Source organism: Meles meles, chromosome 8, assembly GCF_922984935.1.
Source record: "Meles meles chromosome 8, mMelMel3.1 paternal haplotype, whole genome shotgun sequence".
NCBI lineage: Eukaryota > Metazoa > Chordata > Mammalia > Carnivora > Mustelidae > Meles > Meles meles.
In genome coordinates this window covers 47,612,132-47,631,903 of record NC_060073.1, presented here as the reverse complement: position 1 = coordinate 47,631,903, position 19,772 = coordinate 47,612,132, and the positions used below count along the sequence as shown (strand labels likewise).

The window sequence follows — 19,772 nt, the reverse complement described above, 5'->3', positions numbered from 1 at the left end:
TTTACCTAGATCATTTTTTAAGCTAATTTCGGATGGTGGTTCTGAATCCATGGGCACGTTAATTAACGTATAGCACACGTTCTCGGCAGCCGTCATGGTTTCCGGATATAATCAAACCTCGATACAAGACTTAAGGATGATAGATGCCAGAAAATCTAGAAAAATAGAACGATATCATTACAAGTAAACACACACACACACACACACACACACACACACACACACACACACAACCAGTAACTATCGTGATCTTTACTGTCTAAAGTTCATTCAGTCTGGCTAATGAGTTTTAAAGTACTAGAAGGGTAGAGTCAATTCATATTGTGTCCCATAAAAATAATGCCTAATATGATAAAAGACACACTTGTCTGCCTCGGTCTTAGGATATTATCTCCCACCCCACAACCCCGCCTAGGGCTTGAGAATGCTGTACTGCACACCAAGGCCCGCAATAGAGTGACAGTCCCCCAGTCCCGCCCAACCGTGTAACAGAACAATGATTTTTAAACATAACACACAATCTGAACTGCTCAAGTAAGAGACCCTGTGCACGAAAACTCAGCTAAAAACGTTAAAACATTTTCTTGTTCATGGGTGGACCCGACTGTGCGTCGGTCGGTCAATCAGTGCGCTGTACCCCCACCCCCTTCCGTCCCTCCAGCAAAGCAGCCCCGGCCCGGAATCCTGAATCCCCGGGCCCTAGGAGGGATCAGACCCCTGGCCAGTACGCAAGACCGGGAAGGGGCGTCCGGCCCAGAGCTTCCCAGCCCCCCGTTCTACTTCGCCAGGCCCGGACGCGAGCGGCCTAGTCGTTCCCCTTCCGCATCTTCCCGCCGGAGAGCTGGTTCCTCCGACCCAGCCCAGCCCAGCACGCCTCCGGGATTAGGGGCTTTGGGCCAGCTACCTGGCACCAAGGGGCGGCAGCTAGGGCAACGGTGGGACCGTCGACTCCGGCTCCAACCCGCAGGAGCAGACGCTGCTCCGCACAGTCCTCCGCTGACGTGGAAGGGGGTGGGGTGGCGAGGCCAAGCCACCTAGCCCCTACGGCAACTCAGAGAGGCCAAGTCTTCTCCGTCCTGCGCCTGCGCTCTGCAAGTATGCTCAAGTTTCTTCCTTCCAGTCCGCGGCAGTTTTAGGTGGCGGGGGCATCTGGGAAAGCTTAAAAGCTTAAATTCCTTTTCTAGCTCACCCATTAATAAACAGGGAATCTAACTAATTACTACTTGGGAAAGTCACTTTAGCTCTTCTAATAAGTGAGACTAGATTTTATGAAGATTCATTTCAGTTCTTAACCTCTCCAGGAGTCTGGGTTCCTGCCTCTGCAGTTTAAGCTAGGGTTGCTGGGACATCGGCACTTTATTTCGGAGTGGTCTCTTTCAAGATCCTTTCTGAGCATCCAAAAAATTAACATACACACATACATACATACATACATTTGCAAAAAGGGAGATTGACAATCACTATTTTAAAAAGATTTTACCTTTCTCCAAAAACCCAATTGTTGCAGCTAACAGCCATAGCACCTTCGGAATTGTTCTTATGAGGTTCCATATGCCCCCACGCAGCACCTTCCCCTCAAAAACTTTTCTGGCCAATTATTATTAAAAAATTTTTTTTGAAGCCTTGAACAAAACACTGTGAATAAAAGACATCTGACAGAACTCACCCTTAACAGGTACATACTTCATTAGGAACATAGAAAATAAATATTGTCTCACCTATCTGGAATCCAGCTATTTGAGATTTCTTCTTTTTAGAACCATCAAGCAAAGTATAAATTCTTTGAGCACCCAAAATATATCACAAAGGCCATGTGTTTACATCATGTTCTAAGAATGTTCTTCAAATCCTATGTACTGATTTTAAAAAAAACAACCAACTTTTCATCTTGAAATAATTGCAGATACAGAGATCCTATATACTCTTCCCCTAGTTTCTCCCAACTAGGGATAAAATGAACATTTTGTGTACAGTTCAATATCAAATGCAGGAAATTAACATTGATTTAATTTACTCCTCACTCAGATTCACCAGTTTTACATGCAGTCACTTCTGCATTTAGTTCTAGGCAATTTTACCATGTTTAGATTCATGTGACCATGGGGCACCTGGGTGACTCAGTGGGCTGAGCCTCTGCCTTCGGCTCAGGTCATGATCTCAGGGTCCTGGGAGTGAGCCCTGCATTGGGCTCTCTGCTCAGCAGGGAGTCTGCTTTCCCCTCTCTCTCTGCCTGCCTCTCTACCTACTTTTGATCTCTCTCTGTCAAATAAATAAATAAAATCTTAAAAAAAAAAAAAAAGCTCCTGCCTTCAGCTCATGTCATGATCTCAGGCTCCTGGGATCAAGCCCCTGCATCGGGCTCTCTGCTCAGCAGGAGCCTGCTTCCCCCCTCTCTGCCTGCTTCTCTGCCTACTTGTGATCTCTGTCTCTCTGTCAAATAAATAAAATATTTAAATATATATTTCAAAAAAATAGATTCATGTGACCGCCACCAGGTATGATACAGAACAATTTCAAGGATCCTTCCTGCTATCCTTTTATGGTCACAGTCACTTCCCTCCTCACCCCCTGGCAACTACTAAGCTGTCTGTCCATATCTCTGTAATTTTGTCAAAGATGTAATGTATATTAACTGTACTATGTAACCACAGAGATTGTATTTTCATGCAACATAATTCCCTTGAGATGAACCCAAGATGTGTATACAACAGGTTGTTTTACTTCTGTGAAGTTTTACAAGAACTGTATCTGGTTTCCAAGCCCACTTATCAAGAAGGAACAATCTGTTGGCATGAAATGAGACCCCCAAAATATCTAGACTTAGCAATAACAAAGCTCAGCAGTTTAGAGCCACCAGTGTAGGACCACACCCACTTCAGTTGCCCTGGAGGCTCATTGTGTTACAGAAGAAAAAAATTTTTTTTAAGATTTTATTTATTTGACAGAGAGAGACTGTGAAAGAAGGAACACAACCAGGGGGAGTGGAAGAGGGAGAAGCAGGTTTCCCACTGAGCAAGGAGCCCAATGAAGAGCTCGATGGATCCCCACACCCTGGGATCATGACCTGAGCTGAAGGCAGATGCTTAACGACAGCCACACAGGCGCACCTACAGAACAAAATTTGAAGACTTATCATGACCAAGTCATTAAGGAAACTATTAAGTATGAAAAGAAGACAAGACATAATACGTTTTATAAAACCTCATTTTAGGTCTGCACTTAAAATGTCATTGGCAGTGTATATATATTGTTGTATACTCTATTTTTTTAAGATTGTATTTATTTGACAGAGAGAGAGAGCACAAGCAGGAGGAGGGGCAGGCAGAAGGAAAGGGAGAAGCAGGTTCCTCCCTGAGCAGGGAACCTAATGAGGGGCTCGATCCCAGGACCCTGAGACCATGACCTAAACCGAAGGCGGACGCTTAACCCACTGAGCCACCCAGCTGCCTCACATTGTTGTATATTATTAAATACAGAGCATATTCCATAGATATCAGGACCTTATGTAGCTGATTTCCTCCTGACTTGTAATATGCACCTTGTTTTGGGTCTTGTTTTTACTCTAGTATATAATTGTATCATTTTGAATGCTTTTTCCTTTAAGATTTTTGTTGTTGTTCTATTTTTGTTCTTTTTTTTTTTTTTTTTTTTTTTTTTTTGAGAGAGGGAGCACGCAAGAACAGGGGAGGGGTAGAGGGAGAGTATCTGAAGCAGACTCCCCACTGAGCGGAGAAGCCCCAATTGGGAGTTTCAGCTCATGACCCTGAGATCATTACCTGAGCTGAAACGAAGAGTCTGACTGAGCCACCTAGGCACCCCTCATTTTGAATGCTTTTTTTTTTTAAGTTTTTATTTATTTGACACAGAGAGAGTGAGACCAAGAGGGAGAACACAAGCAGGCAGAGTGGCAGGCAGAAAAAGAGGGAGAAGCAGGCCCCTGCTGAACAGGGAGCCAGAAACAGGGCTGAATCCCAGGACCCTGGGATCATGAGCTGAGCCAAAGACAGACGCTTAACCGACTAAGACACCCAGGTGCCCCCCCACACCTTTTATCCCCCAAAGATTTAATGCTTTCTAACTTTGAGAGCAAAAGCCTTGTCATATACCAAGAATCATAAAAATTTAGGTGTCTAGGAAATCAAAGCCTAGAGAAAAGGAACTTGTCCTCATATCAGAAAATGGTCAAACATTGAAAAAGCTGGAATTAGAACCTGAATCCTGTCACCTACTTTACTGCCTCTTATTTTTTAACCATATGAGTTCTTCAAAGCTGCACCTATAGATGCCTAATAAATTCCAGATGAATTGAATATTATTTTTATATCAGTGATAGGTTTAATGAGAGATTATTAGGTATTTGTTTGTCATTATTTAACACAGATTAAACAGAATAACTAAATATGACACACTACACAAAACAACAATGGAGGGGCGCCTGGGTGGCTCATTGGGTTAAAGCCTCTGCCTTTGGCTCAGGTCATGATCCCAGGGTCCTGGGATCGAGCCCTGCATCGGGCTTTCTGCTCGGCAGGGAGCCTGCTTCCTCCTCTCTCTGCCTGCCTCTCTGCCTACTTGTGATTCTGTCTGTCAAAGAAATAAATAAAATCTTAAAAAAAAAAACCAAAAAAACAATGGAAATGCTTCACAAAGAACTCTGTACAGACAGTAGAGTTGATTGAATCTTATTTGGGTGGAAAGGATTTTAAGTTCTAAGGTCAGGGTATAAGACTAACATCATATATTAAAAAGATTACTAAGGGAGAGCCTGGGTGGCTCAGTTGGTTAAGCCTCTGACTTTGGCTCAGGTCATGATCCTGCATCCTGGGATTGAGCCCTGCAACCCTGCAACGGGCTCCTTGCTCGGCAGAGAGCCTGCTTCTCCCTCTCGCTGCCGCTCCCCCTACTTGTGCTCTATCTCTCTGTCAAAGAAATAAATAAAATCTTAAAAAAAGAAAAAAGATTACTAAGGGGCTCCTGGGTGGCTCAGTTGCTTAGGTGTCTGTCTGCCTTTGGCTCAGGTCATGATCTGTGGGTCTTAGGATCAAACTCTACATCAGGCCCCATGCTCAGTGGGGCGCTGCTTTTTGCTCTCCCTCTATGGCCCCTGTGTCCATACCTCAAACCAATGAAATCTTTACAAAAGTAAAAATAAAAGATTACTAAAACTGGCTCTGAGGGATGAGTTTTTTTTTCCCAGCTGAGTGCCAGTCAAGTAATTTGTTTGCATTTAGGGAACAGATACAAAATGTTACACATTAGGGGGCGCCTGGGTGGCTCAGTGTGTTAAAGCCTCTGCCTTCGGCTCAGGTCATGATCCCAGGGTCCTGGGATCGAGCCCCACATCGGGCTCTCTGCTCCGCGGGGAGCCTGCTTCCCCCTCTCTCTCTGCCTGCCTCTCTGCCTAGTTGTGATTTCTGTCAAATAAATAAAATATTAAAAAAAAAAAAACCAAAAAAACCCAAAATGTTACACATTATCTTTATTATTTTTTTTTAAGATTTTTTATTTTATTTATTTGACAGAGAGAGAGATCACAAGTAGGCAGAGAGGCAGGCAGAGAGAGGTGAGGAAAGAGGCTCCCTGCGGAGCAGAGAGCCCGATGCGGGGCTCGATCCCAGGACCCTGAGATCATGACCTGAGCCGAAGGCAGCGGCTGATCCACTGAGCCACCCAGGCGCCCTACACATTATCTTTAAACAACAGAATCACCCAACAAGACAGAAGCTCATACAATGCTAGGCCCAGAGGAAGAGAGACTTGCCTGAGGCTTTAAAGAGATTATGAAATTTCCCACTTATGTTCCCTCCTCCAGACTATAAGAGTCATTGAATCTGAAGGCGGGTGGGACCCCTCCCTCCCATTTACTTTGTGTGTGGAAGCTGCACATGCTCAAGTCAACTCTGTGGTAGGTAAAATGGCCACATGGTCCTTGTCACCTCATCCCAAGCTCCAATGGCTGATTCCTGGGTCTACTTCTAGAATAAAGACCCAACACCTCACACATTCCTGTGTTTAGACAGGTCTTTCTCTCAACAAGGTTGCCAGAGTTTGTCTTAGCACTTTACCTTCAAGAAGCCAGAGAGATTTAAATCTACTAACGCTTTTAAACTTTTGGGCAATCTGTAGGGTACCTGGCTGGCTCAGTCAGTGGAGCGTATGACTCTTGGTCTTGGGCTTGTAGGTTCAAGCCCTACAATGGGTGTAGAGATTACTTAAAATATTATTTTTAAAATATTTTATTTATGTAAGAGAGAGAGAGCACAAGCAGGGGGAGTGGCAGGCAGATAGGGAGGAGAAACAGGCTTGGGCTCAACAGGAAGCATCATGTGGGGGCTTGATCCCAGGATGCTGGGACCACGACCTGAGCCAAAGGCAGACATTTAACCAACTGAGCCACGCAGGTGCCCCCAAAATTAAATCTTTAAATAAAAATAAATTTTGGGCAATTTGGAAAAAAAATAAACATTTTATGAATTTTAGAGTGTATAAGGTATTTTTCACATAAATTCTCCCATTTAACCTTTAAAATAATTCTCCAAACAGCAACTAATTAGTAGAATTAGATCTAAAATCCAAGTTCCCCATCTACAAATGAACTGTTCCTCTCCAGAAAGATAGGAATCTTAGGAAATAAAAAACTCCTTAAGGTTCCTAAGCAGCAAAATTTTGGAGTGTTTGGTTTTGTAGATCAGATTTCCTCGAATTTCATTTTACATGACCTAAGATAAAAATTGTATTGCAGTATCTGGATACACCACTCACAAAAATAATGGAAGGCAGTCTAAAGATTACGCCAGAGTGGGGCTGGGCATGATAAGAGGAAATGATAGTTTGGAATGAAAACTTCCCTTTTGTCATTTTTGCAAAAGTTCCCTACACTGAGACCAGAGCTAACACTACTGCCATCTGCTGGTTGTAATGAAAAACCATTCATTTGTTAAAAACTGAATGTCGTGGTTTCTCAGTTTTTAATAAGAATCTCCAGGGATGGGGCGCCTGGGTGGCTCAGTGGGTTAAAGTCTCTGCCTTCAGCTCAGGTCATGGTCCCAGGGTCCTGGGATTGAGCCCCACATTGGGCTTTCCGCTCAGTGAGGAGCCTGCTTCCTCCTCTCTGCCTCTTTGCCTACTTGTGATCTCTCTGTCAAATAAATAAAGCAAAATCTTAAAAAAAAAAAAAAAAAAAAAGAATCTCCAGGGTTGAACCCTGCAATTTGTATTCTGAACCAAATCTCCATGAATTCTCGTGTAGCCAGTCCATACCTAGGGAATTGGTGTAAGGCTGTGATAGACAGTACTATTTTTCCCCATCACTAAACCTAAGGCAAATTAATTTGGCAAACATGGCTATTTATAGTTGAAGCTACTTAAAAAACAAAAACCCAATACACAGGCAGGTGAAACAATTTTATTTCACAGTTGTCTTTAAAAACACAAAGACACTATGTTCTTCATATAAAAACATTAGTACAGATAACTATACTTACTAGAAAATGATTATATAGACCCTCTCAAAGAAAAATCATACCATTATATGGTTTCAGACAAGTTGCTTAGGAAAAACACATCTGGACTGATTCCTAAAACATACCATAAGACCACCCTGCATCTTTTGGTTCAAAGTATAGATTATGGTCATCAGTACATGTTCCTGCATTCTTACAGATTTGATAATACACACATAGACTGGCTTATAACTTAATGTTCCATTGGTTCATCAGCCTTTTCTGCAGGTTCATCAGCAGGTTGAGCAGGCTGTAAGGGGAAGAAAAAAGAAAACTGGTTAAAAAGAAAAAAATCACTTGACCAATATATACTTCTAATCACAAATATTTAAAAATATTCAAGAAAAAAGGGGTTAGGAGATATTCTGGATACTCAATTTTAGTTCACTGTCCTGTTAAAATTTCTGAACAAACGTTTTTTGTTTTTAAGCAGGCATCATTTTATAGGTCTGAAAACCTAAACATCATTGAGCAATTCCAGCATTTTATCATACTTTGTCTTGTTCAGGAATAAAGTCCTCTTTTTTATTATCACTTCTAGCCTTAGAATATAATCAGTACATTTTCGACATCCTCATCCTCTTCAGCACTAAGAAACACGGAGAAAACATGATCAAACAAATCAGCTGTGTGGAACTCACAGCATTCTTCTCAATAGTACTGGTTCTTACCAACAAGTTTAAATAATGCAAATCCTACTCCTCCACATAGTACCAACAATATCCTCTCCAAGTTGAAAAAAAAATTCACAGTGCAGAAAATATTTCTCTCTAGGACACTTTATTTTCAATTACACAATTACACAGCCATCAAATAATTATCTATAAATAGCAACTGTGTATTCTAAATACCCAACAAAAAAGACCAGTATTTAATCTGAGATTTCCCAACACTTCCTGATCCTTTTCTCAGTATTTGTGAAGGGCCAATTCAGTTTCCAAAGGGACCCCAATAAACTTTCTCTCAGTCCCCACTCCTATAGACTCATGGCTGGCCTTATGATTTCCTTTCACCAACAGAATGAGCAAAACTGATGCTGTGCCCCTTCCAGGCCTAGCCTTTAAGATGTCTGGCACCTTCCATTGAACTTTTGAACTTTTGCAAGCTCTGAGCTATTACCCTCCTAAAGAGACTCTGGTGAAGAGAGGCTCTGAGACTACATGGACAGTGGTCAAGTCATCTTAGCAGGGGTCCCAACCTTCTAGCTGTCTCTCCAGGATATACCTACAGAGTATGAAAAACGAAGACTGTGAATAAAGCCATCTTAGATGTTCCAGTCCCACTGCTTCAACTGATTACAAGAGACCCCAAATGAGACCAGCGAAAGAAAGACTTAGCCATAGTCCACCCACAGATTTGCGAAAAACAGCAACAGATAACCAAATCATCAACCCTTGTTGTTTATGGAGAGCACTGCCCCCTCAGTACTTTATATTATTCAGTTCCAAGTTTTCCTACTGCCATTTGAACTGCGAGCCTACCTCAATAATTAAAGCCAAAAATGGTGACTTTACTCAACAACTGTGGTAGGAACAGCAGTTTATGATAGAACTAAACCTTCTGGTATTATGATTAGTTATATACCTGTGCCTTTCTCTGTGGTCTTTCTTCAAGACCTTCCAGGAATGGAGATACATCATCATCATCATAAATCGTGAACTCCAAGTCTTTACCAACAATTCCAATGGAAACATTCTGGGGGCAGGAGGAGGGAAAGATAAAAATTGAAAATCAAAAGAGAATTCATGTTGGAAGATGCTTTTGATTAAATGTTGAATGAAAAAAAACAAAATAAAGTTTATATAGCACTTAATAAGACTAAAAAGTACTTAAGTGTAGAGAAAAAAGGAAGAAGAAAATGAGCAGATCCCTATTTAACTTGCAGATTTAATATTCACTTTTGATAATCATGAGTAACGCCAAAGGTCTGTGCCTCCTAGGAATCTGTAACTAGGCTCATAATGGAAATGTGCTGCAGACCAGTGTTACCAGAGCAAGCAACTTGGCTGGGAAGTAAGCCTAACTCCAAAGAAATAATCGGGTTTGTTTCCTATGTGAGTTAAGACATAGTGATTCTTAATAAGGAAAGAGAGTAAGTTTTAGGTTCTAAAATGCTGACTTTGGTGGGGTCTTGGAACTATTTTCTACATGTTAAAATTTAAGAGCAATTCTTAAAACACTCAGTGAATACCAACCAGTGTAAAAAAGCCTCCTATAAGATTAAAATTTTAGTGAAAAATTGAGGCATAATATATAGGCCTTCTCTCAATGATTTCACTAATCATTCTCCATGATTCAGTAAAAATATGAAATAGAAAGCCAGATACCTGAGCAAACTTTTCCAAATTGCAAATGTTAACAGGTAACTGTAAACCCAGTTTTAAAAGATAGTTGTCTTAGAGTGATGGCATTATGGGTACTTTACTCATTTTGTGAGGGAGTGGGGGGCGGGGAGGGAGAGAGAGAATCTTAAGCAGGTTCCACACTCAGCATGGAGCCTGAGGTTTGATCTTATCGTGACCTGAACCAAAATCAAGAGTCAGATCCTTAACCAACTGAGCCACCCAGGCGCCTCTATGGTAAACAAATAAAAATAATTTCATGTACATTCCTGATTTTTTAAAAATTATTTTTAGGATAGGAAAAATTATTTCTAAAAGATTACACAGGCTATAAATTCTTCACATACATATCAATAATAACTATCCAATCACGATAATAAGATGGATTTACAAAATGCTGACTGATCTCCCTTTAATGATCATTAACCACAAGGAGGCCTGTAGTGGTTCCTGCATTGTACTATACGGGTCCCTAGATCATCCAATCTCCTCTCTCCTGGACATCTTTCTAGGATTTTCCATTCTCCTTGCTCCTTATTTCACTGAGAAAACAGAAGCAATCAGAAGAGAATGTTCACAGGCTCCCATAGTAACTATTGTTTCCTTTATCTACGTCCCTAGATTCTCTCCCTTCCTGTTAGTGTGAATGAACCAATATCCCAAGGTCTACCTTTCCACCTGTATACTGCTTAAGGGCATTGGTCCAGCAATTTTTCTCCTATTTCTCCTATATAAATGTTTCCCTTTACACTGGATTATTCTTATAATCATGCACCAGGCATGCTGTAATTTCTCCCATTTAAAAAAACCAAAACAACAAAAAACTCTCACTACATTCTCTTCCAGCCACCACCCCATTTCTCTGAACCTGCAAGAGAAAATCTCTATAAAGCCACTTCCAATTCCTCTTCTCCCATTCTGTCCCGATTCCATTTCTTTCGGTTTTGGGCTCACCGTTCCAATGAAATTGTCTAGTTAAGTCCCCATCATTGTTAATCTAATGGTTAATTCTCATTCCCTATCTTCCTTGATGTATTATCAATTTTTCATTCCCTCTTCCTCGAAATAGTTTCTTCATCTGTTTTCAAGAATGCTTTCCTCCAACCTTCCTCATCATCTTTCTCAGTCTCTTTTTGTTGATACTCACCTTCCAATCTCTAAAGGTGCGATAGGCACTCTAGAGGGCCCCTTGCCCAGACCTCAAAACTCTTGAGAAACTATTTGTTTCCTTTAGTGGTTTCATCCAATTCAATCTCTAAATGCCATTTCTACATAAAGACTCCAAACTTTCTAAGTCTAGCTAGACCATTCTCCACCAAACTCCAGGGCATACACATCTGATAGCTGCTTATTATTATTATTATTTTTTAAAGTAAGCTTTATGCCCAACATGGGGCTTGAACTCATAACCCCAAGATCAAGAGTGGTATGGTCTACTGACTGAGCCAGCCTGGTGCCCCAATATCTGCTTATTCTCTATCGGCAATGGACAGTAGGCATTAACAAGTTTTAAGTCCTAAGCTAACTGTCTGATCTTTCTCCACAACTCTTACCCCAAGACTTGTTCCTTCCACTGTCTTATAATGTCTTATATCCACCTCAGTAAATCGTAAATCTCTCCTTCCTCTAATCAAGCCCAAAATCTTGAAAATAACTTTTTTTTGTTGTTTTTACACCCTCACAATCAATTCACTAGCAAATGTTTTTAGCTCTAATTTTAAAACATACCCAAAACTGAACCACTTATCCTGATCTCCAACTTCAAGGCTCTTTTACACCACAACTTCTCTGTACTCTGTATCACCGTAACAGTTTCAAAACTATATTCACCCATGTTGCCCACTATAATCTATTTTCAGAATGGCGTCCAGAATAACTCTTTTGAAACCTAAATCAAATCATGGTATTCTTCTGTTCAAACTTAATAATCTATTCAGTAAAATCCAAAGTACCTACAATGGTTTATACATGATCTGGGCTCCATTATTTCACTTTAGTCATTCTCTTCCTCTTGATCTCCAACACTCCCGGCCTTCTTGCCTCAAAGACTAGAAATATTCTGGACTCAAAGCCCTTATACTTGTATTCCCTGGAATGATCTTGCTCTAGACATCTGAATCACTCACTCACTCACCTCCTTTAGACATCTTCCTCCAATTTCACTTTCTCAGTGAAGCCATCCTTATCCAACCCATTTAAAATGTCCCTCACCACACCTTCTTCCCATATCCAGATGGTCCTTCTTTCTCCTCTTAACCTATTTTTTCTGTAGTATTTATCATTTTCTAATGTATTATGTAATTTACTTATGCATATAGTCTATCTCCCTGACTGAATGTATGCTCCAAGAAAGCCAAGATGTTTGCTGTGTTTATTATATTCTCAATGTCCACTGCCTACACGATAGGTCAATATATATATTTGTTAACTGAGTTAATAATACAAAGATATTCCCACCGGCTGAAGAAACTGAAGGACATTCCACCTAAGACTTACTGGTTTTATTGCTTTATTCCAAAAAGAAATATTTGAAAATCATTTCAAAATCAGATCACTTAGTGAACAGCTTAAAGAAAAACAATGAACCAACCAAGGGAACCATCTCCCAAATTAAAGAATTGTTAAGCATATAGTCCTCTATTATATTTATGAAATAAATGATTGACCTATATTGCTGAAATCTCGAATTAAAGAACATGATATCTACCTTTGTAGTTAGGTCCTGTTCTGCCGGTAGTGTCTCTCGTAAGGCACGCAGACCATGTTTCACCAGTTCATTTAAATTGCCTATATAATAAATTAACAATTATTTCTTAATTTCACCTTCATGCTAGGCTACTTTTATTTGTCAGGTCTATTGTGGTTTCAGTCACATACTAAATATATCACAATAATAACAGCCAAAATTATAAAGTTTAGCCATATAATCTAATAATAATAAATAACACACCATTATTTTATGTAATAAGAGAATACATGATTTTTATTCCTAAATTTGGCCCTTTTTATGCTAAATCAAATGGGAATCCTGATTCACAAATGCTACAGCACAAAGTTTTGTAGAATGTATTCTATGGAAAGTGTTTGCTCTTTATAAATAAAGTCTCCAACTCTTTCTATGTGGCCAATATTAACCTGATACCAAACTAGAAAAAGATATCACAAGAAACTAAAACTACAGATCAATAATCCTTATGGATACAGACACACACAAAAAACCTCAACAAAATATCAGCAAAATGAATCCAGCAACACTTATGTTCACATAAACATTTATATATATATAATTTGTATTATAAATCATGAGCAAGAGGGATTTATCCTAGGAATGCAAAGCTGGTTTAACATTCAAAAGTCAAATAATGCAATATACCATGATAGAATGAAGGGGAAACAACCACATGGTCACCTCAAGAGATGTCCAAAAAGGATGTGTTAAAGTCCTAGACCCTTGCATAAGCAAAGCACTTGAAAAGCTTGTCCTATGATCACATCTTACATCAACATTTTACTTTTCTTTCTCATAGTTACATTAATTTTTTACTTGTTGATGGACTACTTAATGCAGAAATATCTGTGTGGCTAAAAATAAGAGAATCACAGAAAACTAAAAGCTGGTAACAGAACTTATAACTGGTAAACAGTACACTGGTTCTCAACTCTGGTTGGGGCACACTTCAGACCAACAGAACCAAGACTCTTCAAAGTTGAGGACATTTTCCTATTTGTATTTTGACAAAGTTCTATTGTGATGGAAATTACTGTGATGGCTACATGGGGTAATAACCAGTATGTATGAGAGAAATAATGAACACTCCAAGGGCTTATTTGAAAACAAAATAAAACAAAAACTCCTTCTGTAAGGCTGATAGTTTTCTTCATTTAGGATACTATTTATTCACTATATAAAGACTAGAGGGGACAAAAAAAAATCACTCACACTCCATAAATCCAGACATATGTCTCTCCAAGTAAGTACGAGCTGATTGAGAACGGGCTCCAATGGACATAGCTCTACAGTCAAAATAGTTGGCAGACGGACAGGTTTGGAAAATGTGAGGGCCCATATCCTACAAATAGAAAAGAAATATATATACATACACACACTATATAATTTCTAGTCAGTTTCTTTTGTTTTTGTTTTTGCTTTTTTTTAAAAGATTTTTTAATTTATTTGATAGAGAGATATCACAAGTAGGCAGAGAGGCAGGCAGAGAGAGTGGGAAGTAGGCTTCCAGCTGACCAGAGAGCTTGATGTGGGCCTTGATCCTAGGACCCCGAGATCATGACCCAAGCCGAAGGCAGAGGCTTAACCCACTGAGCCACCCAAGCACCCTCTAGTCAATTTTTAAAAAAAATAATTAAAATATAATAATTCTATTAACTTACATCATAACCAGCAATAAGCAGTCCAACACCATATGGTCTCCGGCCATATCGCTGGGTTGGTATCTGGGTCTCTTAAACTAGTTAAAGAAACTGTTCTAACAAGGAATAAAGTAATAAATTTATTCTCAAATTAAACACTATTAACAAAGAGCTCTGGTTTTTTTTTGTTTTTGTTTTTTTAAGTTGCTGCACAATCCACCATAGCAAGAAGAAATACAAGAGAAATATTTCTTTGGCCTAGTATTACAAAAATGTTAGAACTATCCACGAAACCCAAGATTGAGTGCTAGCAAAATGGTCTCTTTTCACATAGAGAACCGCATCTGTTTTGGATATAAGGGATCAAGAATTTTGAAGGACACTTAGAATCACCAATAAAAAACTTCTCTAAAAATGAGACTTGACTGGTTTTCCTCAAATTGAGCTTATCTAGGTCTAGAAAAGGGCTGACGGAAGAGCAACCCAAATCCTTATTTAGAATACATTTTTCCATGACAAAATGTCCCACAGTTCCTTCTAAATTTTAAACATTTTGTTGTTGAAAAGTAACTAACCTTAAAGTTCTCAAAATTTTACCTATGCTATGAATTATATTCCCAATAATTAACATAACACTTAAGTATCAAAACTCTATTTAAAGTTCATATCCATAAATGCTAACAAAAAAAGGATACTGCTTCCAATTAGAGATACAAGACGAGACACAGGAAGAGGTCTGTCAAATACAAATCTGGAATCCAAACACTCCTGGCGCATAAAATTACTAAAAAAGAAACAAGGAAAATTAGTTATTTCACATCAGAGTTATTTCAGTCTAAATAAAGTAGTTTGATTTTTTTCTTGTTTTCTTCACATGAATTACATCCATGTTAGGGAATGAGAAAGACATGCCACAGGATGCGTATTTATACCAAACGCTTGGGACACATGAGGTTTAAAAAAAAAAAGAGACTAAAATACTCCTTAGCTCTAGATAAACTTGGTCTCTGAGCACTTTAGAGAACAGAGAAGGCTGAGCAAGAGAAAAAGAGCAATAAATTACCCAAAAGGTACTGTGTTACATGCTCTACATGTTGGGCTCTTAAACAATAACCTTGAAAAAGTAAATACTAGAAGAACTGATGGTTTAAGTAACTAGCCTCATCTCAAATACTAAAGGGTAAAAGAAAGAATGAAACTCAATCCGTGTGACTTCAAAGCCCCAGCTCTTCATTTTTAGAACACCTCTCAACTAGATATAATCTGTCTCCTCTGGACTCACAGAAATCTACCTGTTACTCTCCACTTTCTACCTTGTATTATGGATATACTACTAGATTTTAAGTTCCTAGAAAAGATGCGTATCTGACTCACCCTTGTGTACCCTGCAGTATCCAGTATTAAGCTTTGCAAGAAATATACGTCTAATAAATACTGGCATATTAAAGAAAGCAAGAGTAGTGCCCCAACCCTCAGAAACCAGACCAAAGTGTCAAGGTCTTCTTAGTCATAACATTGTCTCAAACAATATATCCTGAGTTAACAAGTATCACATTTGGCGACTTCTCAAAAGCTTTAATCTTTTTTTTTTTTTTAAAGATTTTATTTATTTATTTGACAGAGAGATCACCAGTAGGCAGAGAGAGAGAGGGAAGCAGGCTCCCCGCCGAGCAGAGAGCCTGATGCGGGGCTCGATCCCAGGACCCTGAGATCGTGACCTCAGCTGAAAGCAGAGGCTTAACCCACTGAACCACCCAGGCGCCCCACAAAAGCTTTAATCTTAACATGGTTAAATCTAGTAGTTTCTACTAGAGGGATCAAGAAACAGAGCATTCAGCAACTGAGCCCAAATCCACTAAGGTATCACAATCTGAACTTAGAATCTCAACCAGACAACTTCCTAAAATATCTTAGCTGGATGAATCAAAAGGTATATTTCTTTTGTTTTACATAATCATACTCACCATAACAGTCTAGCATCAGCAGTAAGTCCCGCAATTGAGATACCAATATGGTTGTCAACATGGAGAATTTTTTTCTGATGAGCTGCAAGCTCTGACTGTGCTCTCTAAACAGGGACATTATAAAACATAAAAACACATTTATAGTTTTATTATTTACACAGTGAAACTTACATTTGTTAGTTCCATTTCCTACATGAGGAAGATTTATTTACTGCCTCACTCACCTTCAGTGCAACCAACACTGCATGGGTTTTTGATTTCAGACCAACCGTGGCTGAACCTTGCTTGACAGCTTCCATTGCATACTCAATTTGATGAATCCTGCCCTAAAGAGAAAACAACAACACATCTTAGAGTCATCTTAACAAGACCTTTCATATATTCAAAATTGATCTAGTGTTCTTAAATCTCAGGTGAATATAGTTAAATCTCAAATGATTTTTCTTTTCTATTATTTTTTAAAGATTTTATTTATTTATTTGAGAGAGAGAGCATGACAGAGGAGAAGGTCAGAGGGAGAAGCAGACTCCCCATGGAGCTCGATCCCTGGATTCTGGGACCACGACCTGAGCCAAGGCAGTCCCTTAATCAACTGAGCGACCCAGGAGCCCCTGATTTTTCCTTTAAATTAGGAAAGTTACTTTAATGATAAATCTAGGTTCCAGGAATGTCTAAAATGATTATATTCCATTTTCTTACAGCCTACAATTTCATGAGTTTTTCTTTCTTTTTAAAGTAGGCTCCACACCCAATATGGGTCTCAAATTCACCACCCCAAGATCAAGAGTTGCATGCTCTACTAGTGAGCTAGCTAGGTGACCCTCTAAAGCCACTTCACAGATAAAGTATAAAACATTTTTACCTGAGGGCTCCAAACAGTGACATCATTGTCATACTGATTGCGAAACTGAAAGTAAAAGAAAAAACACCTATTGATTTAAGAACATTACAAATTTGAATTTTTAATAAGCTCTATCATTAAAAAATGTTCTCCCATCTGTTTCCATTCAACATTAACACATGCTGTTAATACAACCTCACTGGAAGATTACTCAGTTGCAAAACAAATTCTAAAACTTACCAGGAGCTAAAAAGGAGGAGCAGATCTAGATGGGACCTAACTTCCCAACTTTCTATCAGTAGCACTCCCTTTGGGTTCAATTACTAAAGTTCATAGTGTTCAACTTTCCTTCCCTGTTTATGCTCTTTCCTTATCCTGGGCCCTAATAAAAAGAGTTAAAAGCACTCTTCCTCTTTAAACTAGCTCAAATGTCTACCTCTTTAAGTCTTCATCTTTTCTCCCCAAATTCCAACATACACTCCCATCAGTTCTTTATCTGCACTTCCCTTTCTGCTTAATGATTAGGAACAGGGCAGATTTATCTTTGAACCCTTGCTGCACTCAAAACAGTGCCTTGAACGTATAAACATTCATATTGAATGAATAAACACAAGAATGTTCTCAGGAAGTCTAACCTTGACACAAACAGTTACAGCCATCAGAACCATTACTGTTTTAATAGACATTAAAACAAGTCTACTAGCCAAATACTGGGAGAATAATCGGGGACCGGGGGAGAGTGAGAAAGTTGAATGCTGGAATGGCAGATTATGGCTGGAAGTCCTGAGGCCAGGTGGTAGCCATGACACCATCACTTCTCCCAGCTTCGGTTTATTCATCCGTAAAACTAGGTGACTGGACAAAATGAAAAGAATCCTTTCTTTTTAAAAAAGATTTATTGAGAGAGAAAGAGAGAGAGATAGCACAACAGCGGGTGGGGGGTGGGGGGAGCCGGGAGAGAAGAGAGGGAGAGAAGCAGACTCCCTGAGAAGCAGGGAACGCGACATGGGGCTTGACCCCAAGACCCTGGGATCATGACCTGAGACAAAGGCAGACGCTTAACTAACTGAACCACCCAGGCGCCCCGAAATAACCCTTTCTGATCAAGCTCTAGGGGAGAAAGAAATCAGACGGACCCACAAGTAAAATGCACGCTGTCCTGGAACCCAAACCCAGGGATCAAGTCTGCTCTGGCAATACAGTGAAGCGTCGAAGTCAAGTCCCTATGTCCTCTTCTCTCCCACAGAGAGCACGAGGGGCCACTCTGGGCTGCTTGGAATTACACCACTGAAATAACTGGACGGGCAAACTCGGCTAGCTGACCGAGGAAACAGTGTCCCAGGCTTGGAAAACAGTGAAACGAACCCTGGAGAACAGCGGCACCGACTACCCACCGCCCCTCTCCCGGCCAGGCCGGAGATGCTGAATCACTGCCGGAATCCTCCCGTTGGCGGGGGTTCCCGTACCCCAAGCCCCGGGCCGCTCTGAGAATGAGGGGGGGGCTCGCCATTCCCCCCGCCCGCGGACCTCAGCCCCAAAACCGCCCGTGCTCAGAACCCAACGCACCATGGTTCCGGCGCGGATCTGGCTGCGGCCTCCTGCAGAGGTGCAGAATCAGAAGGTTGCCGAAACTACCGCTCGACAATCTACAGAGAAGCCTTCGGGATTTTGACGAAGGCGGCGCAGGGCAGGGCAGTCTATCCCAGAGATATCGATAGAACCCGGCGCTTCCCCGCCCTCAAGACTCGCGGCCTCTCCAAAGTGGGCGGGGCTTAGGAAGAAGGAGGAGTTTAGATTGGCGGGAAATCTTGGGCAAGGAATGCGGGCGGCAGCTGAGAGTTGCGGGGCGGCAGCTACAAAGTCGCCCTTCTTGGATTTTCGGTGGTTATTACCTGTGTTTTGCAGATTCCCGCCATGTCCTTATCGGCCCGACCGATACACCTGAAATCGATGGAGACAACACCCGCGACTCCAGGTGATCCAGTGTGCCGCTGGACATCTTTCGTTCAGGGTCACAGAGATTTGGGGTGTTGTGTGACTGGGAGAAGGACGAGGCTGTAAGAAAGGCCACAAAATAATGGTCCGTTTGTATGTGTGAACCACACTCTTCGTCAAGTATGTTGTCTGTGTACATGCTTTTCTTTCTACTTTGGAATCCTTTTCTCCATTTCCTGGAGAAAACATTTTTCAAGGCTGTTACCACTGATCGCGCTTTATCGTGATTGGTTTCCTCTACAAGACTTTATTTATTTTTATTTTTATTTATTTATTTATTTGACACAGAGAGAGAGATCACAAGTAGGCAGAGAGGCAGGCAGAGAGAGAGAGAGAGAGAGAGAGAGAGAGAGAGAGAGAGAGAAGCATGCTCCCTGGTGAGCAGAGATCCCAATGCGGGGCTCGATCCCAGGACTCTGGGATCATGACCTGAGCTGAAGGCAGAGGCTTTAACCCACTGAGCCACCCAGGTGCCCCTACAAGACTTTAAACTCCATGAGGGCAGTAATGTCTTTCTACGGTCTCAAAACCAAGCATGATGCTTGGTTTTTATGGGTTGTTTTTTTTTTTTTTTTTGTTGACAGACAGAGATCACAAGTAGGTGGAGAGGCAGGCAGAGAGAGGAAGGGAAGCAGGCTCCCTGCTGAGCAGAGAGCCCGACCTGGGGCTCGATCCCAGGACCCTGGGATCATGACCTGAGCCGAAGGCAGCGGCTTAATCCACTGAGCCACCCAGGCGCCCCTTTTTTTTTTAAATATAA

General features: G+C 40.7%; 2 protein-coding genes and 1 long non-coding RNA gene across 3 annotated transcripts in view; 1 reads left to right on the top strand and 2 right to left on the bottom strand.

The window, feature by feature from the left end:
- The window catches only part of COPB1 (COPI coat complex subunit beta 1), a 37,521-nt gene extending 36,499 nt beyond the window's left edge, over positions 1 to 1,022 (bottom strand). The window contains exons 1-2 of the mRNA XM_046016763.1: positions 905 to 1,022; positions 6 to 155 (exon numbers count right to left, since the gene is read on the bottom strand). Coding sequence (XP_045872719.1) covers positions 6 to 96 — 91 coding nt within the window. The 5' untranslated portion in view covers positions 97 to 155; positions 905 to 1,022. The remainder of the gene's footprint in view (positions 1 to 5; positions 156 to 904) is intronic.
- A 6,369-nt stretch (positions 1,023 to 7,391) lies between these two features.
- Positions 7,392 to 18,674, bottom strand: PSMA1 (proteasome 20S subunit alpha 1). The gene is made up of 10 exons (XM_046014204.1): positions 18,584 to 18,674; positions 17,039 to 17,083; positions 16,401 to 16,502; positions 16,177 to 16,280; positions 14,908 to 14,996; positions 14,234 to 14,304; positions 13,785 to 13,914; positions 12,552 to 12,631; positions 9,087 to 9,197; positions 7,392 to 7,752 (listed from the first exon to the last, which is right to left on the bottom strand). Exons 1-10 carry the CDS (start codon positions 18,584 to 18,586, stop codon positions 7,696 to 7,698), a joined length of 792 nt encoding a protein of 263 aa, XP_045870160.1. The 5' UTR covers positions 18,587 to 18,674; the 3' UTR covers positions 7,392 to 7,695.
- Positions 18,675 to 18,855: 181 nt separating this feature from the next.
- LOC123948942 overlaps positions 18,856 to 19,772 on the top strand; it is a 52,131-nt gene continuing 51,214 nt past the window's right edge. The window contains exon 1 of the long non-coding RNA XR_006820003.1: positions 18,856 to 18,992. This is a non-coding gene — a long non-coding RNA (uncharacterized LOC123948942). The remainder of the gene's footprint in view (positions 18,993 to 19,772) is intronic.

What these genes read in the sequence shown, in the direction of transcription:
- PSMA1 (XM_046014204.1), bottom strand. An exon ending in GCTGATGCTAGACTGTTATG is followed by an intron (nt 14,997 to 16,176) that starts GTGAGTATGATT and finishes TTTCTTTTTTAG; the next exon opens with TAATTTTATGCGCCAGGAGT. An exon ending in TATGTCTGGATTTATGGAGT is followed by an intron (nt 12,632 to 13,784) that starts GTGAGTGATTTT and finishes TTTATTATATAG; the next exon opens with GCAATTTAAATGAACTGGTG.